The sequence below is a fragment of the Girardinichthys multiradiatus genome, chromosome 22 (assembly GCF_021462225.1).
Source record: "Girardinichthys multiradiatus isolate DD_20200921_A chromosome 22, DD_fGirMul_XY1, whole genome shotgun sequence".
Classification (NCBI taxonomy): domain Eukaryota; kingdom Metazoa; phylum Chordata; class Actinopteri; order Cyprinodontiformes; family Goodeidae; genus Girardinichthys; species Girardinichthys multiradiatus.
In genome coordinates this window covers 12,156,418-12,184,323 of record NC_061814.1, presented here as the reverse complement: position 1 = coordinate 12,184,323, position 27,906 = coordinate 12,156,418, and the positions used below count along the sequence as shown (strand labels likewise).

Genomic DNA, 27,906 nt, shown 5'->3' with positions numbered 1-27,906 from the left:
TCTCAGTGCATGTCTGTTAAAGATCTTATTTAATTTCTTTGTGTTCCACTGTCCATGTGTAGAAGCATTTTTTTTACCAAAATGACTCACTGTTTAAGTGGCTTGACAAAAACAATCATCTGAAAATGCCCAGGTACTCCTCCAAAATGAGTGAAAAGCAAGTTGTGTTCCAAAATAAAACTGCGAAAGATCTCCTGAAAGTATGATGAAATTTTGATCAAGCCCATTTCAAAATAATACAAGAATTTTGGATTCTTTAGCAACAAAATATAAATAAATGGGGATGATTTCAAACTGTAGCACACTGGTGTTGTTACTTTAGAAAACGTGATGTTTTGTGTATTGATGCACCATATGAAGAGCCAGTGGTGGAATACAGCAAGTGTTCCTTTGATCACCGGCGTAAATACTGAGAAAAAAAATATTTATCTTTTTTCCTGGTCTGCCTTTTTCAGTCTCTAAATGCATGAAACGTAACATGTCTAATGCAAGTTGTTTCAGAAATGCTTGCTGCATTTGGGCCAGCAGTTACTAAAAATCAGATAATTGTTCGGGACATATCAGAATTGGAATTGGACAGGCCAGACCTCTAAGTAAACCAGAATTGGTATCAACTGGGTAAATCCAGCTCAGTGCATCTGTAGCTTTTCCTTTGCAAAACTCTGAAGTTCTTTTAGATCATTCTCAAAACATGCCATATTCAAAGGAACTAGACAAGTAATGAGTTTAAACAAAAAAATTTTGATGCATTTAGCAGAAATGTGTTGTTTAGCAAATTAATCACCCTTTGCAGTGCATGATTGTGCACAATCTGTGAGTTCAAAATCATGCCAAGATGATGTCCAACAGAAATGCTTCAGAATTATAATCTAGACATGTTAAATGTTACATTAGTAACATACACTGCCTACTCAAATAAAAAGGTGCCACCTGGATTTAACTAAGCAAATAGGAGCCTCCCATTGGATAATTAGTGCATGGGCGATTATGTTTCAGCTGGCAACAAGTTATTTAACCACAACTGGTCCAATGAGTTGCTTCTCATTTGTTAAACAATCATGTCGAAAGACATGTTTCAGAAGGGTCAAATCACTGGCATGCATCAAGCAGAAAAAACATCTAAGGAGATTGCAGAAACTACCAAAATTGGGTTAAGAACTGTCCAACGCATTATTAAAAACTGGAAGGATAGTGGGGACTCGATTTAGGAAGAAATGTGGCCGGAAAAAATACTGAATGATCGTAATCGGCAATCACTTAAACACTTGGTGAAATCAAATCAAAGGAAACCAACAGTAGAACTCCAGGCTATGTTTAATAGTGAAAGTAAGAGCATTTCTACATGCACAATGCAAAGGGAACTCAAGGGATTGGGACTGAACAGCTGTGTAGCCTTAAGAAAACCACTAATCAGTGAGTCTAACCAGAAAAAAAGGCTTCAATTTGCTAGGGAACATAAAGATTGGACTCTGGAGCAATGGAAGAATGTCATATGGTCTGATGAGTCCAGATTTACACTGTTTCAGAGTGATGGGCGCATCAGGGTAAGAAGTGAGGCAGGTGAAGTGATGTACTCATCATGCCTAGTGCCTACTGTACAAGCCTGTGGGGGCAGTGCTATGATTTGGGGTTGCTGCATTTGGTGAGGTCTGGGTTCAGCAACATTATGTATTCAAAGAATGAGGTCAGCTGACTACCTGAATATACTGAACGACCAGGTTATTCCATCAATGGATTTTTTCTTCCCTGATGGCACAGGCATATTCCAAGATGACAATGCCAGGATTCATCGGGTTAGAATTGTGAAAGAGTGGTTCAGGGAGCATGAGACATCATTCTCACACATGGATTGGCCACCACAGAGTCCAGACCTTAACCCCATTGATAATCTTTGGGATATGCTGGAGAAGGCTTTGCACAGCGGTCAGACTCTACCATCATCAATGTAAGATCTTGGTGAAAAATTAATGCAACACTGGGTGGAAATAATTCTTGTGACATTGCAGAATCTTATCGAAACAATGCCACAGCGAATGTGTGCCGTAATCAAAGCTAAAGGCACTCCAACAAAATATTATTGTGACCTTTTTTTTTTTGGTGGCAACTTTTTTTGAACAGGCAGCGTATTGTATTACTAATAATATAACAGTAACTTATATTTAAATGCATAGAAGTTACTCATAGCTGAAATTATCAGCAAAGAGCAAACATTTGAAAACTTTGACTCAGCGGGCTGAATTTCTGGCTCCAGTTAGTGAAACTTTAGGTTTGTATTCCATGCTGTTGAGCTTATGAGTAATTGTTTGATATGCAGTATAAGTGGCATTGCAACAAATACAAATGGCTGGCATTTGGACTTATGTGACCTTTTTTATGGTTCCTAGCACACCCTGCACCTTTGTCCTGATGGCTTACAATAAATTATAAAAGGCTATGATTCATGGATTTGCTGATGTTATCTGTAAGGCGCTGAGCTTTTCTCATCGTCCTTTCGAACTGAGTCATCACTCACTTTGGTCGCAACAATATCCTGATAACACCTGAAAGATGCTTCCTAAAACAACATGTATCCTAAAATTTACAGCCACTTTGCTGCTGTTTTAAAAGGGATCGCCTGTGTTGTGTGGAAGTTTAACGTTTTTGTGCTGGGTTCTGTATCAATGGATCATTATAGTGCATCAGTCGTCATCTGTTAGTGCGGTTGTCAGTCCTTTTTTCAGCATTATCACTTCATGTAACACTGACATGGACAGAATTAGATTCACAGTTCCTAAATGTTAGTGTGAGTATATCTGTGCCAAGATGTTTAGTCTCTTCCAAGTGTATTAAAGAAGCTATGTGATGCTGGTTGAGGCTGTGTGTGTTCGAACCACAGATTATAGGGCCTGTTGGCAGACGGGGCTCCAGACATGGGTCACAAGACGGACCAAGATGTGACAAGTTCATCCTAGGGAGCTGATAGCCTGGATCGTGTATCTGAAAGCACATGTGACTATTTATTGCGGAATTTAGCGTTTATTTCTGTATGTGGGTGGCTTGGATGCGTTGTTCTATATTTGGATGTGCCATATGTATGTGTTTGAGTCATGTAAAAGCAACTGTATGGATTTCCAAATATAAACTTTTTTTTTTAACAATTATACAGCTACCATGTAGCAAAAAGTAATAAATGAATGACAGCCTTTGCAGTTTTAAGTATAACAGCGTCTTGATTTACTTTAACTTATGAACAGGCCAGTTGCCAGTTTTAAGGTATACCAAGATATAAAAAAAAAAGTTACTGCAATCAAATTGCCTTCACACCATTTAGACAGTTTAAAGAAAAAAGTGCCACAGTTTCTGGATTTTCTCTAGCTATGAAGAGTAATACTAAGTTGCCTCTCCACTACTGGTTGCTGTACACTGCCAGTCAGATGGCAAAAGGGAGGATCTACACTTTTCCCTCTCTTACAAGAAAGCCTAATTGACTGTTTGGGAAAAAATCCTAGTCCTAAAAATCAGGCGCAGTCATTGTGCAGAAACTGAAGGAGCGCCACACATCACTCTTATAAAAGTAATACTGTTTTAACACTAAAACTAGCAGGGTACTGTTAAGCAGCTCACTGGAGGCTGGTTACCTGAGCAGGTAGCTTAACTTATTAACAAGCTAGTATCAGTTTGTTATACTTGTGTCACTCTATAAAGAGCTAAACGACAAAAAGGTTTGATATTTATGTACAGTAACAAATAAAGGTTTTCGACATAGTGTTTTAATAAGTATTTTGAACACCAGTCAGGATATTTGTTGCTTCTATATTTTAAATAAAAGCAAGTGGAATCTTTTACTTTTTTTGTACAAAAGATAGGATAGTTTGTACTGCTTTTCTAGCAGGTAATGGAGAAACATTTACTCAACAAGAACACACCGTTCTTTTTCTCTAAAACTAGAAGTGATCTCATCAACTCCATATGGTTGGTATATATTGACGTAGACTGTGGGAGTGCTTTAATTTTGGTCGGTGAGTTCTGGTTCAGTGGTAATTACTAGGGAAGACTTTTGGGTGCTCGGACCCATTTAGCTGTTTTTGGGCCAACTAATTTTGGAAGCGTATGGGCCTTGTTTGGATTGGGCATGCACGTGTGGAAAAATAAGCTCTAAGTTTGGGGTGTCATTTATACTATAGCTGGATTGAGGGGTTTATTTTGGTGGTTTTATTTTAGGCTTATGGTGATAATCCATTGTAGGTGCCAGGAACAAGGTTATTTATTCCTTTGATGGAAACAGGGTCCATTTTCTCATTTTTCTTGGGCTTTCGTAATGGCTACAAATGTTGCATAAATCTTTATGTGACACCACTGCAACCTTATAATATAGTGGGAGCTATTTTAACCACAGTAATTTAGTCAAACTAACATAATGCAGGTTTAGATAATGCAGTCAAAATACAACATTTTAAAAGCATAAAACATAAGTGGCTTACTTTAATAATCAATTTTTGCCATTTAAATTGGACTGTTGGATAGTTAGCTTTGTTTGGTGATGGAAATACAAGTGGGTCATTGGAGTGGCACAGTGGAACCTAAATGACTTTTTGCCTACGCCCATCGTGCTTTGACATAACAAGTACAACTGTACCTGCCCACAGACATTACCAGTAAAGCTGCCTCTGCCAGTAACAACACTGAACCTCCAAATTTAGTCTACCGTATATTTCATAACATCTTTTTTAAAAGTGTCCCTTTCGGTTACTGCATCCATATTGGTAAAATATTTTTTTTTTAAATTGTAGTTTCTAAATGGAAAAAAACCTGTCTCGTTCGATGTATGCGTGTGTCTTACACAAAAGCAGGAACGTGGGTGATTCTGTGGTTGCTATTCTGTTCGGGCTGTTTGTCTGCTATCACCCAGTCAGCCAGTCTGTCATTCAGTCACTTTTATGAATGTGTGTGGGCGGGAGCTGGTGAACCAGTTTTGCCACCTGTGTGTGTGTGTGTGTGTGTGTGTGTGTGTGTGTGTGTGTTTGTGTGTGTGTGTGTATGTGTGCGCATTAGCTCCTTTAGACTATCTGCAAACTAATTATATAACACCTCTCATTCACTCCCACTCTGCCTCTCTTCCTCCATATCGCTCTCTTTTTAATGTTAATGCTCACTCCTCTACACACACACGTGCACAGAGCATCGATTGAATATACACAGGCACATCCTGTTATTGTCAGGTCGTTCATGAGGATTGGGACCATGTGCTTTGTGTCCCCGTGAGGGTGGTGGCTGTCACGCTAAGGCTGGAGAATGGCTCATGGTTTTGCCGCTCTACCTCCGGTCTACTGTTTGTTTTTTTGTCATGTATTGTTTTGTGCTGCTATAGACTAAACTGTGGCCGCATTATCTTGTCGGATTGTATGATGTGCATCTGATTTAGGCTCCAGTCGGCTGTTGCTGGATCCAAATAATCTGTAGCTGGGATAACAATGTCACCTGTTTGTGAGGATCTATTTATCTGATTACATATTGATTTTATTGCCTACCGACTTTGAGTGTTTTAGTACAAAAACTCTGATTCGGCTTCAAAAACATAATTAGGATAATTTGATAAACAGCTTGGCAAACATTTACTTTCATTTTCAAAAAGTGCACCTGGGCTGAGAGTGTTAAATTTAAAAGTTGGAATGCTAGTATGAGATTGTCACAGTATGATAAGATTGAAATAAGTACCACAGTTTGATGGTATTACAGTATTAACACAAAAGAAAATCTAAAACATAATTTGATCCCTTCAAACAGAAAAACTACGTTTCTACACTGCTGTGAATGTAAAATGTACTATTACAGTTATAATAATGGTATCTGTAACATTTTTTTGCCATACTACAAAATAAAAACATGGTAATTTAGTGCTGGTTCTGAGGTGCTTATTTTGCTGAATATTATCCCTTTTTGCCACTCTGTTAAATAAACACTGTTACAACAAGTCGTTTTTAGTTAGTTAAGTAGTCAGACTAGCTAATGGAGTAGCTAGCCTGCAATCTACTGCTTTACAGACAACTTGGAGTGCTCTGTCCAGAATAATTTTGACCAGAAATATTTCCAGTCCAATTTTTCTTTCTTGCAAGTGCGAGAGCAGTTTAGTAGCCTTGTTTCAGTTGTCTGACCGGCACTTCGCAGCAGCAGGTGGAGGAGGTGCAGCACTGTGCTACTCCACAAGCTGTATATGTAAAAACAATTTTTTTTAGTTATGCTACATCTTGCTATTGGTAAGCAACCCATGCCTAACACAATGGTGACCTGGATTCACCACTTGCAATTGTCTCTTTCGGATTTGAAGTTTTATTTAAAATATAAGAAAACAATCAGGTCTGTTCTAGGTTATAAGATTAAATACAGCATCAATAAAAAAAAAAAAACATGATATTAAAACCTTTTTTTTTCATTTCAAATTGCCTAACTTTCAAGACATAATTAATTTATTGACCAGACACACACCTGCATCTGAAACAAAGAACCATGGTTTGACCCTACAAATTTAACATCTATTCATGTTGCACATTTCGACTTATGTTAGTGTTTTTTTATTTGGTTCTTGTAAAATAACTGCTTTAAAACATTCATTTTTTTATTTTTTTGCATTCATTCTGCCGCTGTCTGCAGAGACCTAATTTGTTTAGTGGGAATGCTGGAGGACTTTAATGGCGGATAACAAAGCAGTGATTTAGAGTAATATAACTAATTTCTGGTTGTTTTTACTGCAGTTGCATTCTTACACACAAAAGGAAATGCCACAATGTGATGATCAGCAACACGTAATGGAAAAGATTATTTTAATCCGCACTGTAGATAAAACCTAGCTAGAAGTGCATCAGACTCGGGGCTAAACCTTTCTGTATTATATTCTTTATACCTCTCATCCATATTTTAGCTAAAAGAAAGTGTTTTACATTTTCCATTTGATCCTCAGGATTAAAAAAATTAAACCTTCTTCCTTATGAATTGCACCAGCATTTTTCACTGCAAGAAGTGTTTTCATAAACTACATAGCATGTTTAGTGGCAAAAAATTTAGTTAAAATTGTAAGTAAAGGCTGTTGAAGATTTTAGGAGCTGGTGAAGGTGAGCCTTTTTTTAATTCAACTTTACTGGAAGCAGGAAGAAGCTATCACTAATTTTAAAGCACAAACAGCAGTTATGTCCATATTTTTTGCAGTTTGGAAAAAAAGTGCAGCATTATACTGCAAACAAAAAAAAGCATTTTCTATACTTTTCTTCTATTGGTTTATTTGGTAAGTTAAGAATATTTTAATGACTTGCATGTTCTCAGTTCTTTGCCTGTGAAATATCTCAATATTCCACTTAATGATTTGAAATCCTCAAACCTTCTGAAAGGTTGTAAATCATGTTGCGGCATCTGCCTAATGAAACCAAAAACAAGAGTTGTCTGTTAACTACATGGAATGTGATAAATGATATCTAGTACCAAATGAGATTCACCACCATCGCTTGAAAACCAAAGTGGTCATGTTGCGTTCACATTTTGAAATGTCCAACTTAACAATGAAATTGCTGACCAACAGGTGTTGAACACTGAGCCCCTTTTCCGTGAGTTTATGTTGTGTGTGTGTGTGTGTGTGTGTTTGTGTGTGTGGACATGCTTGTGTGTATTTTAACGCTGACTTATTCTGGTACAACACTTCCCACTTCAGCATAGTGAGGACCGACCAAAGTCGTGACTTGCGACGCCCTCAAACAGTCTGCCGTGGTATGAATCCAATGCTGTATTACATTTTTGTGGCATTAAATCCAGTTTGACTTTGCAGCATTTTCTGCTTTAACAAAAAGAGCAAGGTTGAAAAGTTACGTTTTGTTTAAAGGAGGTGTCTTTTGTTGGCTTTTGTTTTGTGTTGGAAAAAAATTATTTTTTCTTTGCTAATAAGTTCCTTAGAAATCAAGTAAATGTTATTGGATCATTCCTTGTTTTGATTACAAGGTTTACCCATAGTTCTGTTTTCATTTTTGGGTTTAACTACAGAGGGAAGTGGTTACCTCTCTGAACTTGAAGTATTTTACCACATACAGGCAAAGTGGATTATACTCTTAACAAAGCAAGCATCTGAAAACCCTGAACAAGTCTATTTTAAAATATATCTGACAACTCAAATGATGATTCAGTTAATGGAAGATGTTTTTACTGTTGTTTTTCTGCATTTTAAGAGAATTTAAATTCATTTCATTCCTGATCACATACTGTTGTGCATGTGTAGATAAATCCATTGAAATCCCCATTCTAATAATCTTTCACATTCTTTCAACTTTCTGTCCAGTGACAGCTACATCGTGCGTGTGAAAGCGGTGGTGATGACGCGGGACGACTCAAGCGGCGGCTGGCTGGCTCAGGATGGGGGAGCCCTTAGTAGGGTGGGCGTTTGTCGCGTCCTTCCTTCGGAGGTAACGCACCTTTCTGGCTCCAGCAGTTCCCAGTTCGTCATCCGGGGAGAACGGCTGCGTGACAAACAGGTAAAACCGTGTTAAAGGCAGGATAGCTGAATAAAACCTCATGAGTGTTTGTGTTTTGGTTCTTGTGACGAAAGTGACACTGAGTTGTAATTGGCCTGATGCACAGGTGATCCTGGACTGTCCGCTAAGGAAGGATATAGTGTACAACATTGCAATGCCGACATTTCACCATTGGAAAGTGGAGGACAGGAGGTGTGGCCTGTCCTTCCAGTGTCCAGCTGATGCCAGAACCTTCGACAGGGGGGTGCGGAAAGCAATTGAAGACTTGGCTGAAGGTATGTGGCTGCAATGTAGATTTGGTCGTTCATCACTGTTGCAGTGGAAGAAAATTTATAAAAACTTGAGATGCACCAAGAAATTGGTTTATAAATGTAACAACAACGATCCTCAGTTTGGACACTGTTATTTAGGGAAGTCTCATTTTGACAATCAGACCCAGAGCATTTATGTCCCAGAACATTCATTGACCCGGGCTGCTTTTTTCAGCATTGCTACCGTCGAGTCAAAACAGGGCTGAGCAGGTAGCTCTTCCCAAGTCGACCGAGGCCTTGCTCAGCAGCAGACCAATTTTAAATGCTTAGAAGTTCTTATGGTGGCTGACAGGTTCAAACGCGCTGCAAACACATGAAAGATGCAAACTTAATAATTCATAAATGATGCAAATTCCAAAACACAGAAACACAAAAAGCCAATGCAACACAAAAAAGGCTGCAAAAGGAAAATGCTGCAATCACAGAAAATAGACAGAAGCAAAATGAAGTCCTGCAAATAGGAAGACAGCAGCAAAGAGCAAAAACGACAGTTAAGAAAATCTGCAAAATTGCTACACAAAACGGAAGTGCACCAGACCACTAGTGGAAGTCGATTTCTAATATTACTGACGTAAATATGCTGCGAATCTATATTTAGTAAAATTTTACGACCACTTGTTTAAAAAAACACATGAAGGAAAACATACATTTTCTTTCTTCTGGGCATCTTGTTAATGTCTTAAACAAGGAAGTGGTCCAATATAACTTGGTGCTCATCTCCCCCTAGTGATCTGGCGCATTTTCTTAACTTGCTGTTGTTTTCGTAGTTGGGACATTTTTCCTTCTGCTTCTATTTTCTGTGTTTGCAGCATTTTTCTGTTGGATTGGATTTTTGTGTTTATGTGTTTGGTAATTTGCGTCATTCATGTGTTTGCTGCTCGTTTTCGCTGTTTGCTGCTCGTATGCACCTGTCGGACACTGTACTCTCTCTACAAAACCCCATCCAATAGTTCTAGGTAAATAAAAAAAATAAAAATAAAAATTGCCTGGGTTCCTGAAAAAAGATTTTGTAGTGGAAATAGTCCTAAACAATAGCTGTTTCACTTTTTAAAAATGAAGTCAGTAGAAGCACACAAGGTGTAAGTAGTAGTAGTAGAAGTAGACACATATCTCTTGTATGTTATAAGAGTGTCACTTTAGCAGTTAACAGGAGGGTTGAAATGGGCACTGCAATGCTGCTCTGTTTTTTCCCTTTGAGCTTTAAACCTGTGTAAGGGAACATGCTGGATTTGATAATGTCATATTATCAAATCTCATATATATTCTCTACAATATCAAGGCCTTTACAAGTGACTTGATATTGTAGAGAATATATACATACAGACACAGGTATTAATGCTGCTTCTTAATATAAGATGCTAAAGACGGATACTAAAATGTCAGCTCAGTAATTGTTCTGCCTTCTTAGTTTGTCTTTATTTTTTAAATAATCATTAAATGTTAATAGTTACACATTTTGAAACTGTTCCCTCACACACTGTGACATCACCTCTGCTTCTAATATAAACAATCTTCATATTTTACAGTTCTTGAATAGAAATATGAATCAGTATCGAAATCGGCCACCAAACTGTGATCTGTGCATCTATAGTAACTAAAACAATGTTAGTTTCTTCCACAGTGAAGTTAAGAGCCTTAGAAAGACAAAGAGACAAGAAAAACACCTTGCTGATTCATGACTAGGGGTGTTTAGTAGGTGGTGGCCAAAACATGACCTGTAAAACCAGCCGGTCCTGGTGAGGACATGAATGATTTTAAAGTATGTGGAGAAACGTGTATCCGAAAATTGTTTTTCTTAAGTTTTGATAAGTGACAGGATGAGGATGTTTATATACAGAGGTAGTAAAACCTGAACGTTCATTAATTAAAGTGCAACCATAAAAACAGTGACACGCAAAAAGAGATCAAAACATTATCAGAGCTGTTTACTGTGATGTTTTCCTCTCCATAGGCTCCACGACCTCCTCTACAGCACTCCAGAATGAAGGAGAACTGGGAGATGATGACGTTTTCACTGTAAGCATTTTTTAACACATTGTCATGTGCATGTTGGACCTATGGAGTTTTAAAAAGTGGATCAGATTAAACCTGTGAAAAGGAAAGGTCGCTCATGCATGTTGAGGCAGTAATGCTGCTGATTTTAGGCAGGACGTTCGTGGTTGGCTTGCACCATGCTGGTCTGTTTGTTAGAGGGGGTCAAAGTTGATGCATCTCTGAGCTGAGCAGGCAGCGGAGGAAGTCGCAGAACCAAGTGCCACAGCATGCATCACTCCTTTCATTCTGCAACAACGGCACCGTGTTTGAGAGCGCACAGCTTGGGGCAAACTATTACTTTCAGCATGGCTCTTTAAGGTACAGATGCTACAACAATCAAAATATTCTATTGCGAAATAGAGCTTGAAGTATAAGCCCGTTGTATGATGAACTGTGGTGGTAACGTGTGATGTGATGAGGAAGCTCAAGATGTGAGAGGGCTAGGTTTATGACAAAAAAAAAGCCTAACATAAAAAAAAAAACCCGAGCTCATCAGGACAGATTTTACTTACTAACGATTCCTTCAGGTCTCACAGGTTGGAAACATTTTGAGTTTGCACAAGTTTATAATACAGTGAAGTCGATTTGATCTCTCTAGAGGTGCATCTTTTATCACAATCATCATAAGCTAAACAGAAGAAGTAGGCCCTTAGTGGTGGTGCCAGGTAATCGTGGTGCTGGTTTTCTTTTGTTTATGCTGTAACAAAGGATGAAGCAATTGATGCAGCAACGTTGTTCCATTGTCTGAGGATGTTCCAATTTATTGTAGGGAGTTTTGTACACACTCTAATTTGGGCTTTCTCACCATGATTGAATGTGCATCCAGTTTTCTGAACAACACACCCCTTCCAACATGAAGGTTGATTTCTTAGGGCTGCCTTTGGTGTTTATGACTGCAGATGCACCTTTTAATCTTGAACCTAGCAGCTAATATTACAAACACAGTTTACAAAAGAAACTCTTCATATCTGGTCCCTTTTCCCCATATTCTTCCCTGTCCCATCTATTAGCCCTTAATTTAAAGTCACTGTCACTAGTGGGATAGTTAGTAAACTTAATAACAATGCCAGTCACCCTCTTTAAAAAGACCAAATCAATTTCCAATTAATTTTAAATGGAACAGGATTTCCTCTAGGATTTTTTAAGTTGTGGCGGTGGGCTACTGGGCGGGGGACGTCATGCTGTTCAAAACGTATGTGAAACATTACGCATTAAGGTAAAAGTTATATTCATTAATGCCATTACTGTCATTCAAATGCAACATATTTCCGCTCCGAGTTCCTTGGAGCCGAAGAAAGCATGTGCGAGAGGTACATTGGTTGACCCGGCCGGAGCAAGACAGACCGGAATGGAACTGAAAATTGGAGAACGACGGAGAGTGGGTCCGTCAACGGTGATGTTCAGAGTAGTCACGGAGAATGTGGAACCATTAATTAACATAACAACGGAGTTGCTCCGTCGGTCGGAACGGAGGATGTGGATTCGCCTCCCTCTACGAACAACTGTAGCAGCAGGAAGGAGCCGGCGGTGTTGGTTTTTCAAAATAAAGTAAATTTTAAGGTTTCATGATATTTAAATTTGAAACTCTCTACATGTAGGAAACCCTCATCTGTTACGTATACCTGACACTGCAGATGGATTGCATGCATGTCGTTTGTGTGTCAGGGCCTTTCTACCTTAAAAGACCCCCCCCCCCCCCCCCCCTTTATGTTCTCTCCATTACCCCCCCCCCCCCCCCCCCCCCCCCCCCCCCCTTTAGTACTGTAATCTGATACCAGAGCCAGCAGGCAGGGTCACAAGGTCACTTCCTGCATCTCACCAACTCTCACCACACACACACACACAGTCTTTGCACCTCCCTTTTGGAAGTAAGATCAGCCACCAAGCTAGCACTGAGCAGCTGTTTCCCAGCTTAGTGCAGGGCCGGTGATTTACGAGAGGAAGTGCCTTGTGGTTCATCTTTGACTCGAGCTGTCTGTTGGGGCCAAGACTAATAGGTGCTCTGCTGGGAGTGTACAGCCACCACAGAGATGCACACAAACACACAAGCAGGAGCAGAGAGGTGAGGCTTCAGTGGAGGGGAGGTGGGTGGGGTTTGGGGGTTCAGGAATACTGTAGAAGCTTTCAGTGGAACAAACCTGAAGCAGTCTCTGGCTTTTGTTGGCAGAGAAGCTGCCTTATTTTTAAAACATAAAGACTTGTCTATTTCAGATCAAACATAATTAATACTGCAGCATATAATAATAATCTTACATATAATCCAAAAATAAGAGATGCTTATTGTTTTGGTTATGGTAGTAGATTCATATAGATTCATATAAGAACAAGACACTCCCTGTTTGGTTCGGGGGTCCAGCTGAAGACACTGTTAAAACTATTTTGCATGCCCACTTTTAAAGATGCTGTTTGCACTTAAACACAACACAAAATTCCATCTAACATGTACTCCATCTGCATATGTAGTGTTGAACACAAAGAGTATATTTGTAGCCTGTATTCTTTTGTTGAGCATTCACAAAGCAGTTGATGGCTGCGTTTTGTCTAAACTCCAGGACAAGAGGGGGTTCATATAGTCTGTCCTGTAGTTGGGATTGAATCATATAGCCCAACTCCCATGATAAAACCAGTGGATCTGTGAGAGTTGTGATTTTTTTATTCTCTCGCTTTGATGACATATAGAAAAAGTTTGGTTGATATCTCAGACTGTCCCCGTTTCCCAATGTTGTAGGCATTAGGTTAAGGTGGAAATGGCTCCTTTAGTTCCTTAAGTCATTAAGGTATTTTATTCTTGCAACGACACTGTTTATGTGCCACACTGATTTGATCCAGTCTGTGTGGTCACCTCCAGCAGCTATCCACAGTGCTTTGCAAAAAGCCTTGATATCCCATGTTTTTTTTTTCCACATTTCCTCACCTTACAACCTCAAACTTTATTTTTTTCTATTACTCTATGTTATAGGTTAACACAAAGTAGTGCACAAATGAGGAGTGGGGAAAAAAGGATAGGCAGTTCACAAATTCTCTATCTGTGAAGCGCTGCGTGTATTCGTTATCAGCTGCCTCAAATAGCATTGTTCAACCCATGAGCTGAAAAAGGATGGCACAACTGCAAAGCTTTCAAGACATGGCTGTCCAGCTGAAGAAGTGACAGACTGGGCAAGAAGAATATTAATCAGAAAATAAACCCAAGACGCCCATGGTAACTCGGGAGGAGCAGAGATCCACCGCTCAAGAGGTAGAATCTGTTGAGCAGACAACTATTCGCCTTAGTCACGAGAAAAGAGCCATCAGAAGTCCTGTTTGCAGTTTGGCTGAAGGGGAAACATTACACCTGTGGAAGAAGGTGCTCTGGTCGCATTAAAACAAAAATTCACCTTTTGGGGCCTACAAGCGAAGCGCTGCTTGTAGTGGAAAACTCTCTGCACCCTGAACACAACAGAACAACAGTAAAACATAGCTATAATGGTATGGTTAAGATCAAAACATGCATTTGTGCACTGTTGCAAGGCACTGTATGCTGCAAACCCCTACTATACAGGTCCTTCTCAAAATATTAGCATATTGTGATAAAGTTCATTATTTTCCATAATGTCATGATGAAAATTTAACATTCATATATTTTAGATTCATTGCACACTAACTGAAATATTTCAGGTCTTTTATTGTCTTAATACGGATGATTTTGGCATACAGCTCATGAAAACCCAAAATTCCTATCTCACAAAATTAGCATATTTCATCCGACCAATAAAAGAAAAGTGTTTTTAATACAAAAAACACCAACCTTCAAATAATCATGTACAGTTATGCACTCAATACTTGGTCGGGAATCCTTTGGCAGAAATGACTGCTTCAATGCGGCGTGGCATGGAGGCAATCAGCCTGTGGCACTGCTGAGGTCTTATGGAGGCCCAGGATGCTTCGATAGCGGCCTTTAGCTCATCCAGAGTGTTGGGTCTTGAGTCTCTCAACGTTCTCTTCACAATATCCCACAGATTCTCTATGGGGTTCAGGTCAGGAGAGTTGGCAGGCCAATTGAGCACAGTGATACCATGGTCAGTAAACCATTTACCAGTGTTTTTGGCACTGTGAGCAGGTGCCAGGTCGTGCTGAAAAATGAAATCTTCATCTCCATAAAGCTTTTCAGCAGATAGAAGCATGAAGTGCTCCAAAATCTCCTGATAGCTAGCTGCATTGACCCTGCCCTTGATAAAACACAGTGGACCAACACCAGCAGCTGACACGGCACCCCAGACCATCACTGACTGTGGGTACTTGACACTGGACTTCTGGCATTTTGGCATTTCCTTCTCCCCAGTCTTCCTCCAGACTCTGGCACCTTGATTTCCGAATGACATGCAGAATTTGCTTTCATCCGAAAAAAGTACTTTGGACCACTGAGCAACAGTCCAGTGCTGCTTCTCTGTAGCCCAGGTCTGGGGAATGCGGCACCTGTAGCCCATTTCCTGCACACACCTGTGCACGGTGGTTCTGGATGTTTCTACTCCAGACTCAGTCCACTGCTTTCGCAGGTCCCCCAAGGTCTGGAATCGGCCCTTCTCCACAATCTTCCTCAGGGTCCGGTCACCTCTTCTCGTTGTGCAGCGTTTTCCGCCACACTTTTTCCTTCCCACAGACTTCCCACTGAGGTGCCTTGATACAGCACTCTGGGAACAGCCTATTCGTTCAGAAATGTCTTTCTGTGTCTTACCCTCTTGCTTGAGGGTGTCAATAGTGGCCTTCTGGACAGCAGTCAGGTCAGCAGTCTTACCCATGATTGGGGTTTTGAGTGATGAACCAGGCTGGGAGTTTTAAAGGCCTCAGGAATCTTTTGCAGGTGTTTAGAGTTAACTCGTTGATTCAGATGATTAGGTTCATAGCTCGTTTAGAGACCCTTTTAATGATATGCTAATTTTGTGAGATAGGAATTTTGGATTTTCATGAGCTGTATGCCAAAATCATCCGTATTAAGACAATAAAAGACCTGAAATATTTCAGTTAGTGTGCAATGAATCTAAAATATATGAATGTTAAATTTTCATCATGACATTATGGAAAATAATGAACTTTATCACAATATGCTAATATTTTGAGAAGGACCTGTACGTTTTCACAGCAGGTGCAGAATTGTAAAAAGTCCACATCAGTCTAGCTGTGAAATGACAGATTGACAGCAATGCAAATTCTAATTGTTTGAACACTTATAGTTTGAACATGGCTTGTGGAGCCTCTATGCTTCTGCCTTCTAAACTTGATGGCCACTGTGATGGAGCTTGAGAGATCCACAGTCCCAGACTGGGGGGAAATGTTTAATCATATTTACTGCCATTAAGGGGAGCAGGATAGTTGGAAGGGGAGAGAAAGCAATGATGGGCATACTTCCCTAAATTGTTTCTCATTCAACAAACCTAACCATAACCCAACCAACCCTCCCTCTACACGTCTCCTGTCTCCGTCTCTATTTTGGCTCATTCACAGCAGGGAGAGTAAAAACTATTGAAGCAATTCTGGGCTCGACCCAGACGGGCAAGATCGGACTGTGGAAGGATGAATCCTCCTGAGCTTTTTTGTGTCAGAAAATATCTTGAAATGCCCTCCGTCCAGCCTTGGACTGGAACATACAGCAAGAGGGTGTCCAGTAATATAATCTCTCCTCCTTTCTCTGTACTCTTGTGGAGTTTGGGCTTGCTGCAGAAAGTCCGGTCTGTGTTTCGAATTAGTTGCAGCCATGGAGGCCAGCGCTGGACTGGTTTTGTACCGTATCGGCTCCTCCTTCCCCCAGTAATGGCTTCTCCAGGGGGGCGGGTCCAGGAGCAGAGGCAGTATGTTGTGTTATTTTTGGCTAGCCGCTCTCAGGGCTTTGTAAGAAAGCTGGGGGAAATTCTCGGCATGGCAGTATCCATGTGGGGAGCAGGATATAATGGGGATGGCTTCAGCAGACAGACAAGACAGACGGACAGACACACACACACACACACACACACACACACAAGATCTGGGTCATATAGCTTAAATAACATCCCAGATTTGTTCTGTACGTGTTGAAGTGGTAGGTATGTAATGGAAGTGTTTCAAAAGGTTTGCAGATAACATATCCTAATAGTGTAGGTAACCTACAGTTGATGCACACAGAAAATCATTTTCATTTGCCCAATATTTATTATGGCAAATGTCTGCATCTTGAACAGGTGCTTGCAGTTTTACTGTAAATAGTCAACGGCATGCAAACAGTAATCACAACCCAAAATAGGAAGGATGATCCTGGATATCCAATATTGGATATCCAGGATCAATATCCACTATCCACCAGCTAGACCAAAGGTTATTACCACCGGTGGCTTAGTCAGTAGTTGGGGGTCCTTAATCTGTCTGAACAATACATGGATGTGTTGGACAGTACTTGCCTTAGACTAATGTCCAGTTTTAGGTGACATTTTACCAATTCTGCTGGATGATTTCCCATTCCTCTAAGGTAGACAAATTACAGTGTTTATGCATGTATTTTGGTTGTATGGCCTGATTCCACTATGCAGAGATGAATAAAAACAGAAAAGATAAATTATACTAAAGAACATGTACAATATTGACATCAGTTTACAACACTACAGCTTTCTAAAATGCCCTGCCCCCATCATTGATTAAACTTGTCAAATGCAGCAAACACTGACCCGTGTCCCCGTTCTTGTTGTTGAGCGTAGATGGACAAATTAATCTAGTCCAAAGTTAAAAACAATCAACCCAAAAAATGTGCCTGCCTTTTAATATGGCAGTCATGCAAGGTGCTTTTTATGTCTTCATTTACAGATTCCTTTTTTATTTTGACTGACTTACTATTTTACTTGCTTCTGGTACAAATTTGCATATATATTATATTTTTGAGGAGATCAAAATAAAAAATGCCAAAACATCCAATTTTTTATTTTGGTAGATTGTGCCCTGATCTTGATGATTTTGACTCTGATGTAAAAAAATATATATTTTTATTTTATTTTATTATTTTTTTAAAGTTTTTTTTAAGAAATTGTTTTTATTTTTAAAAAAAAGTATTTATCCTTCAGAAGTGACATTGTTTTTCCCTGTCTAAATCACCAGCGACTTATGTGTGTCATTGTCCAGTTACACACTTTCACCCCTGTGACTGCACTGAGCACATCTTGAATAGCTCCTGCCCATGCACTTAAATAACCATGATGACACAATGAGACAGGAGGAGCACCAACCTGCCCATCAGACGGTTCCCTCAGAGGATGACCCCCAGTTTGATCTGTCTGAAAATGTGTCTGTCTGAGCACTACATGGCAACAGCCCGACTGCCCTGTTTCTGGCCAAGGTTTGGGTTGGATTTGAGCCCTGACGGCCTTTAGCGGAAAGGGAACAGGATACTAGTCATGCACACACACACATATAGGCATACGGAGTGCCTAAGAGAGAGAGGAGAGGTGGAATGTAGAGAGTGCGATGGGGGGAAGAGGACAGGTTGTTGTAAGGGTAGAAAAAAGGTGATTCTTGTTACCTTGTGCAAACGTCTGGAGTCCTAATACCAAGTTGCACCTTATACTTTATCTGAAGCATTTTAGAAGTTGTGTTTCTTCTTCACTAAAAGTTTAAGTAATTTTTTTGCAGCAACAAATTGCAAGTTATTTTCTGATCTCCGCTGTTAAGGCTAAAATGAAAACCAAGTTTGGCGGTCACTATAATAGTTTTAGTTGTGTTGCTGCCACTTCATGGCTGAAGGTTGACTCAACATGCAGCAATCCAAACTTGGATCGAGAAGCTTTAAAAAACAGCTCACACGTTTCCTGTTTTTTCCAATCAGTGCTGCTTCAGGGCTTCCTGTTTTTGTTTGTCTTATCACAGTGTCCTCTAACACCGGCTATTTGTCTGCCATGTCCAATGAAAAAGAGGTTTTTGAGCGCACATCCTGTGTTTGTTTGTCCACTCAGAATGCCACGGACAGCTCGTCCAACTCCTCTCAAAAATTGGACAGCTCCCTGCCGCCGCTCGAGTCCTCGCCCCTTCCTCAGAGACACAAGTTCACGTCAGGACTTCAACATGACCTGCATGACTCCTACCGCCTCACAGACCACTACTACTTGGACCAGGTGAATGGGTGTTTTCTATTCATAGTTGAATAAATGTGGATCTTTTTTAGGATTTAGCAATTTATTGATTATTGCAATTGCATTTCTAAAACTATTTTGACTTTAATGCATATCAACAGTCTCTGCTGGCACATTAACTAGAACTACAGGTCCTTCTCAAAATATTAGCATATTGTGATAAAGTTCATTATTTTCCATAATGTCATGATGAAAATTTAACATTCATATATTTTAGATTCATTGCACACTAACTGAAATATTTCAGGTCTTTTATTGTCTTAATACGGATGATTTTGGCATACAGCTCATGAAAACCCAAAATTCCTATCTCAGAAAATTAGCATATCATTAAAAGGGTCTCTAAACGAGCTATGAACCTAATCATCTGAATCAACGAGTTAACTCTAAACACCTGCAAAAGATTCCTGAGGCCTTTAAAACTCCCAGCCTGGTTCATCACTCAAAACCCCAATCATGGGTAAGACTGCCGACCTGACTGCTGTCCAGAAGGCCACTATTGACACCCTCAAGCAAGAGGGTAAGACACAGAAAGACATTTCTGAACAAATAGGCTGTTCCCAGAGTGCTGTATCAAGGCACCTCAGTGGGAAGTCTGTGGGAAGGAAAAAGTGTGGCAGAAAACGCTGCACAACGAGAAGAGGTGACCGGACCCTGAGGAAGATTGTGGAGAAGGGCCGATTCCAGACCTTGGGGGACCTGCGAAAGCAGTGGACTGAGTCTGGAGTAGAAACATCCAGAGCCACCGTGCACAGGCGTGTGCAGGAAATGGGCTACAGGTGCCGCATTCCCCAGGTCAAGCCACTTTTGAACCAAACAGCGGCAGAAGCGCCTGACCTGGGCTACAGAGAAGCAGCACTGGACTGTTGCTCAGTGGTCCAAAGTTCTTTTTTCGGATGAAAGCAAATTCTGCATGTCATTCGGAAATCAAGGTGCCAGAGTCTGGAGGAAGACTGGGGAGAAGGAAATGCCAAATGCCAGAAGTCCAGTGTCAAGTACCCACAGTCAGTGATGGTCTGGGGTGCCGTGTCAGCTGCTGGTGTTGGTCCACTGTGTTTTATCAAGGGCAGGGTCAATGCAGCTAGCTATCAGGAGATTTTGGAGCACTTCATGCTTCCATCTTCTGAAAAACTTTATGGAGATGAAGATTTCATTTTTCAGCACGACCTGGCACCTGCTCACAGTGCCAAAACCACTGGTAAATGGTTTACTGACCATGGTATCACTGTGTTCAATTGGCCTGCCAACTCTCCTGACCTGAACCCCATAGAGAATCTGTGGGATATTGTGAAGAGAACGTTGAGAGACTCAAGACCCAACACTCTGGATGAGCTAAAGGCCGCTATCGAAGCATCCTGGGCCTCCATAAGACCTCAGCAGTGCCACAGGCTGATTGCCTCCATGCCACGCCGCATTGAAGCAGTCATTTCTGCAAAAGGATTCCCGACCAAGTATTGAGTGCATAACTGTACATGATTATTTGAAGGTTGACGTTTTTTGTATTAAAAACACTTTTCTTTTATTGGTCGGATGAAATATGCTAATTTTGTGAGATAGAAATTTTGGGTTTTCATGAGCTGTATGCCAAAATCATCCGTATTAAGACAATAAAAGACCTGAAATATTTCAGTTAGTGTGCAATGAATCTAAAATATATGAATGTTCAATTTTCATCATTACATTATGGAAAATAATGAACTTTATCACAATATGCTAATATTTTGAGAAGGACCTGTATGTGCTTTGGTCAGGTGAGATGAAAATTGAAGTTTTCATGAAACAAAAAGCTTTGTATTGAGTGCGACTCTTGCTCTGCAGTGCTATGAGCCACATCTGGATGTGCGCAGGATCTCCAGATTATTTCCATGTGAACACTGTGCTCTTGGCAACACGGCAGGACTGACTTGGTTTGCTATTGTTTGGCAACATGAAAAGTGCCACAGGTTTCCTCGTTGCATTTAAGTCTCCCACAAGTGCAATTCGTGCATCCCCGTCTTGAGTGGCGAGTAGCTGTTGCAGAGTATTATGGAAAATGTAGTATGATTGGTGTGGGCCCTAAACTGGCAGGCCAGCAATACTAAATATTTCAGTTTGACCATATGAGATGTTTCTTGTCAAAGGTTTGGTGTTTTTTTAAATGTTTCAGTGTAATATTAGACTACATCAATTGAAAATTAATTTATTTGAAGGCTCTTTAGCGGGTGTACCTGTAAATGTGGTTTGTACTTTAATCATTCACTACCCAAGTAAAGGTTCTTTACGTCACTTTCTTTCAGCCATTATCTCGTATTCCTCGACATGTCACCTTCGACGATGAGGAGATTGTTCGCATCAATCCCCGGGAGCGCAGCTGGGAGCGAACCACAGAACGTTACCTTGGACGCCAGGCGGACCGCTCCTGGCTCACTGGCTATGAGGACTACCGACACGCAACGGTGCGTGACAGATTCATCCACTCGGACGACTCGGAGTCCTATGTACATTTCGACAAGACAGAGGCGCAGAAACACGACTATACCTACCCGCTGGCACCGGATCTGTCACCCTTGGACTCTGACCCCGCGCTAGGGTCCTTGACCTCTAAGGGTCATGGCGGTTCCTACAACCCGCCCTTCTCCTCAGTTGTCTCCAACCAGCCTCGCTCATTTTTCGCGAGCTCCTCCCCATCCTCCAATGGAAGGAAGGGGCAGAAGGACAACGGGTTGGAGCGTGCTCAGTGCGAGCACTGCGGCGAGGCCTTTTACCTCTCTGAAAATCGGAGAGGGCGGTGCCAGGATGCTCCCGACCCCTTGCGAGTGTGCATTCGACGGGTCAGCTGCATGTGGCTAGCAGACACCATGCTCTACCACTGCATGTCAGACCCAGAGGGAGAGTACTCGGACCCCTGCTCCTGCGACGGTGGCGAGGGCAGCGGCGGTGGCCGTCTGGGCACTCGCTGGTTGGCTCTGCTCGGCCTGTCCATGGTGGCGCCCTGCCTCTGCCTTTACCCACCCCTCCATGCTTGTCACCGGGCAGGGCTCGCATGTGGCTGCTGTGGAGGCCGACACAAGGCCCAGAGCTGAGATCCTGTACTTGGAATCCTCTCAGAGGAAGCTACAAAAAAACCTTAACCCAATGCAAGCACAAGGAAAAGGAGGGAAGGGGAAAACACTCAAAGAGGAGGGACAAGTGGTCGCGGCTGCTCGCTCTCTTGCCTTGGTCTTTCTGGGTTTCTGTACAAATTCCAGACACTGAAAAAGCCAAATACAAAAAAAACAGTTGGTGCATTTTGTGAACAGCCTGGGAAGATAAGCTCCCCCTTATGGCAGACAGTTCTCTCAGCTCTCCATGTGGCCATTTCATGCTCTGTTTCTAAAGAGAGAGCAGTCTTTTTCAGGGGGCCTTTTTTTATAGCCAACCTATACGTCATGTATCACATATGCAGGTACTTTATATTGTTATATTTGTACATTGACTCGGCCTCAAAGAACTTGAATTCTTTGTTGTATTTTATTTTCTTTCCTTTAATGTCTCTGTGGCCATATTGTTTATTTTCTACTCAAACATAAGGCCCGCTCAGTTCAACAGAAATCAGACACTACACCTCTTTGTGAATACGCGTGCGTGTAAAAGCGTGTTTGTATGAGTGTACGTTTAGGCCTTTTGTTTTCTGTACTGAAGCTTGTAGTAAAGCTAGTGTATATAATCTTCATAGTTCTCCACAGACATCTTTCCTCACTCAAATAAACGTGGTACTCGTCTTAAAGGGATAGTTTGGATTTTTAAAGTGAAGTTATTATCAGTAATAGGTCCCTTACAGGTAAACAGACAGATGTATCACTGTGAGCTTGTAGAAACATCAATAAATCCTCAGATGGGCTCCATTTTTTAGCTTTGGCAATTTAAACTAAAAATGTTTGTCTGTGGGAGTATCATGACACAGTAGCAGAAATCGATAGTCTACCACTTTGGAAGAGGCTGTTGCGATGTTTTGTCACCGTTTCCTCAGCCAAACAATGTCATTGTATCTAGGAGAAGTTAGCAGAAGCTGATTGTCACAATGAGTTCCAAACAACTTAGAAGACGTGGAAAAGTACAGGAATGCACCACCCTCCATGCTGTTACACAAAACCCAAAAGTTTACTCGCCTCTTTGCACACTCAGAGCAGACTGACATAATGCAACTGTAGTGTTTTGGAACCTTGAAACTGACTTTTTGCATACATCTGCATACACAGATGTACACAAAAGGTTGCCTCTCTATCTGACCAAAAAGGCTGTCATAATCACAGTCAAGAATGAATTTAGATGCATTTTAATACATGTTAAATAATGCTCTTTAAAGCAATTAGCTTTTTTTTGCTCCTTTAGAACTTTGTAAGCTTTTGATATGAATGCCTTCGATTATTACCGTAGACTCTGAGACCTTAGACTATATTCCTGCTGCCAGCCAGCGATGTATCTTGCCGTTTGTTATGGAACTGATAACATAAACTTTAGGGTATGAAATCATGGTAGAGTTCTGCTTTTTTTTTTTCTCCATTTTTGAAAATGTTGGTTGGATTGTGAGGTCTCCATGCTGATTCACCAGAACCAAAAAGAGAGCCTGATCGGAATGACAGTCGAGCCTGATCCACTTCTTTTAAGATTCCGTCTTGTAATTGGTTTGGTCTTTTAGTCGGCAGTCTCAGTCAGCTTAATGTAGTAGCACAAATGTTGTTTGGCTGAGAAAACGGCAACTACTCAACGACGCTCTCTTGTGGAAGTGTTTATATCTGCTAATATAGCATTGTTGCTTTAAATCAGCTAAAACTAAGCTAGCTAGCTGTTTCTTCACTTTTCTAGAAACTCACTGTGATGTGGGTAACTATTAGTGATAATAACTTAACAGAATCTCACTTCAACAAATCCAATCTATCTTTTTAATAATTTTATTATATTCCAAAGATTTATGTGATTTTGTTTTAACCCTATTTATTTTCTCATCACCTACCTTTAAGAGTGGGATTCAACATTGCCTCAAGCTACAATAATCTAGCATCCCTGCATCTTTCTTATGACCTTAAAACAGTGCCTAGAAATTCCCCAGACAAGGTCACCCACTGAGTCGTACAATGTAAGCCAGATTGTTGGCTTATTTTACTCACCAAAGCAAGAACCTCCATCCAGAAGTCAGAAACCCTAAAATAATCAATCACCTACAGTTTGAGAATTAGTGCCCTTATGCCTTAAGATGTGGAGTCTCAATCTAAACTTTGCCTCTCTCTTTAAAGATGTCTGCAACAATCCAACTACTCGACTGAACCACTGCATATGTGGACATTTATGGACTGTAGTTTGTCTGCGATGTACAATCACCAACCCTTTTTTAAGCATGAAATCCCATTCTTTCTCATATGGAATAGCACAGGCCTAACTAAAAGTGGTCTAGATTAGGTCTAGGTTCCCAAACCTTTTTGCCTATATCTCTCAAAAAATGCAGCGGAGGAGAATTGTGACTAGGCATGGGCTAGTTTGAGAGGCCATGGAAGGATAACATTGAGAAATCAAATTATTATCACTACTATTAAGCCAAAAGATATAAACGTAATCTAATGGCTTTCATTAAAAAAAAAAGAACACAAAAAATGTGTCCTTCTGCCAGTTGATTATTGGTATTTTAATTTTGAAACATGGATTTAAACAAAACTAATAAACACCCTCTAAATCTAGCAGTGGTTAATAAATATTTTCTGACAGTTACATTTTCTTGTCAGGCAAAATGTTTAGTAGCTTTCTTTCGGCCAGCTGACTTGTAGTGTTCAGAAACTGATAAAACTCTAGTCACTTTGGCATCTCATTAAAAGGATTTTAAAGTGTATAATGGAAAAATATTTACAATTTTGAAACATTAACTTTATAAAACCTTTGTATACATTGATAGCTGGCCCGTGCCTACACGTGACCCAAAGAATCAGCTGAATCTACTAATAGGTCATTTAATCAGGACTATTGACAGCAGGAACAGAATCAACAGCCAGTATATTCCTTTATTTCTCTATCTGTATTATTTTATTCTAAAATTTACAGCATAAATATTGTTTAGAATTCTTTTTTTTATATTTAATTCGACTTGTGAAGCAGATCTCAAAAATCCCACATTTGCTTATTCTCAACCCAACTTTTCTTCTTAACCACTGGTCTAGATGGAGCTCTCTAAAACACAAAAATGTACTTTCAGTAATATTAGTTCTAAAAAAGTTATTATAAAGAAATTGGGCTATGTTTTAAGGATGTTGTGCATTAAAAATGTCATATTTGTGATGCCTGCAGGCTGTCCCAAAGCTGGGCTCTTTTGTAAAGCAGCAGAGTCTGTGGCATTAAGGCTTAGTCCTACTAAATCTATACAAGAAAAGCAAAGTGAGTATTTTATAATCATACCAATTGTTGCAAATGCAAGATGATTTCCAGGGACCTCCTAAAAGATACCTAAACTACGACGATGTCGATTGTTGTTGTTTTTATTTAACCTTAGACGAAATTGAACTCAGTGCTCTTACTTGTAAAGTGACCTAATTTATCGCAGAAAGTCAGACTACCCCTTTCAGGCTTTAAAAGGTGTGGTGGAGAAACCAACTCGCTGAAACTACATGTAACCGGTGTGTGCTATTCATCTCTGCCCTGAAGCACCTACCCCCACCCCTCGCATGCCAGATTTGGCTCAACAACAGAAGTCCAGAGTAACGTCAGGACGCCTGGGTTGCACTGGGAAAGAAATGGGTAAAGTAATGCTTCGATTTTACAGCAAATGCAGAAAAAAAAAAAGCAGGAACATTGTCCCACCTGCAGTTTTACTCTCCCTTTAGCCTTTGGCCTCTGTGATGGCAGTGTCTGGAACGTGACAGGGAACACAATAAGCTGTTTAAAGATGAAACAAGGCAGGATGTCGGTAGGAATCCCTCGGAGAGCACAAAGTGTAAAACAGAAATTCTAAAAACAAGCATTCAGCCCTCATTGTTTTGCCAAGGAAATGTTCTTTTACTGTAGGTGAAAAATACAGAGTGTTTAAGGATGTCCTTTTCCCCTTCTAGTTGTATCTCTTCGATACATCCTGTACCCGCCTGTATGTCATTGTGTGAGTGTTTGTGTGTGTTTACATGGCATCCTTTCCAACCTCTCCATCCTGCTCCTTGATCCAAAGCTACCGGGATCAGCTCGCTGTTGCATGTTGGCTCAGTTCTCCTAAACTTGGATCCATGAGTGATGATGCATCTGGGATTGGGCCAATCTGTTCAGAAGGTGTCTGTGTATTCTTTGTTTTACATTGATCTCACATGTCGGAGCCATTTACAAAGTGCCTGAACACATCCTCCTTATCTCCTTGTGTATTTAAATTGAAAACAAAAAAATTAATTGGAGAAATCACTCTGGAGTGAATTGGATCATTTTTTACACTTAGTATTTTTACCTCTGTAAAAAAAACAAAAATAAGAGCAAAAATTATATTATATATATCAATTGTATGTTGTAAATTTTTATTTCTATATTTGTTTTTTTTGTTTTTTTTTTAAGTAACAGTTTCTAACATATACGATGGATGTGTAGCTCTTGCTTTCGAGAAGGACAAGGAAGTACTTTGTAGATACTAAAGAGTGGCCAGGGTCTGTGAGAAAATCTGAATGAAATGTGTGTCTTACCTTTGCCTCTAATAAAACGAGAGTACAGAGGAATCCCCCAAGCAAGTCTGCTGATTAATACCAATCTCGCCTTGATATATTGTACATCTACTGAAGAGTTGCTATACTACCAAGCACATTAAATCAACCATGTTAATTTCTAAAAGCAAAATCAGCGTTTTTCTGCATGTTCACAATGATTTCGTCAAGATTTAAAGCATCCAAACTTGGATTATTTTTAAAATGGTCTGCAAAAACTTTATTTCTGTCTTGAAATCCAAGAATTTGGCCTTGATCAGGTATTTCTCAATAGTTTTCTTCACTGTTAGCTGCTACTGTTATACTTTGTTCAGTGGCTTTGAACTGAACAAACTGAAAATGTCTTGAGGGTAAAAAAAAAAAAGGTTAGAAGGTTGAGACTTTCAGAAAAGTCCACTTTAAAATATATTTTTTTAAAGTCATGTTTTAAAGAAAAATCCAATAAAATGATGGATGACCCAAGACTTTTGCACTGAGCTAAATGTGCGTCTAGATAAAATGGAATATGACAAAGTTATTGAAGTAAATCTATTTAACAAATGAAATTTGTATCCAATTAAAACCAGATATTTACATACTTTATAAAAAGAATGCCTTTTCTTATAGGTACACAATAAAATTGCATCAGTGTGTTCAATATTGCCATGACAGTGGAATATCTGGACACAATATTGGAAAGAATACAAAAGTTGGTCAGAAAGGTATTTTTAGTGTCTGAGATGCAAAAGCTCTCAGACACTGACGGAGACATTGTATAATTATAAAGAAAGTAGTATCGCCATTACATACTTTTCTGATATCATGCCACCCTACCCTCCCCTTTTTTATTACTATTTGGCTATAAATCAGACTAAACTCTTCCTGTTTTTTGTACAGTTCAGATTGCCAAAATTATTATAAATGACTTATATAAAGTTTGTTTCTTCTTCAAGGTCAGAAGTTTATATACATTATGATTGCTATGTCTTTAAACATTTTGAGAAGGCCCAGCTGATGATTTCATGTCTTTGTAAGCTGCTGGTAGGTTCGTTCACAACATTTGAGTTAAAGGCCGGCACACCTGTGGAGTATTTTAAGCTAACACCTTAAACTCACTGGTTCCCTGTGTGACATCTTAAAAAATTACCTGTGGTCTGATGATTGTAAATTAATGTGTTTAGGTATGATGAACAGCCATTCCATTTGGAGGTAAAAGGAGGAAGCTGGCAAGCCTGAGAATGCTTTAACAACTGTGAAGTAGATTGGTGACGGCATCATGCTGTGGGGGTGTTTTGCTGCAGGA

The 27,906-nt window shown here is 40.1% G+C and overlaps 1 protein-coding gene across 1 annotated transcript in view; it reads left to right on the top strand.

Annotated features, from left to right (window-relative positions):
- LOC124859068 (sprouty-related, EVH1 domain-containing protein 2-like) overlaps window positions 1–26,647 on the top strand; it is a 42,151-nt gene extending 15,504 nt beyond the window's left edge. The window contains exons 2-6 of the mRNA XM_047351556.1: window positions 8,294–8,486; window positions 8,593–8,761; window positions 10,749–10,813; window positions 18,775–18,933; window positions 21,228–26,647. Coding sequence (XP_047207512.1) covers window positions 8,294–8,486; window positions 8,593–8,761; window positions 10,749–10,813; window positions 18,775–18,933; window positions 21,228–22,013 — 1,372 coding nt within the window. The 3' untranslated portion in view covers window positions 22,014–26,647. The remainder of the gene's footprint in view (window positions 1–8,293; window positions 8,487–8,592; window positions 8,762–10,748; window positions 10,814–18,774; window positions 18,934–21,227) is intronic.
- The last annotated feature ends 1,259 nt before the right edge of the window (window positions 26,648–27,906 follow it).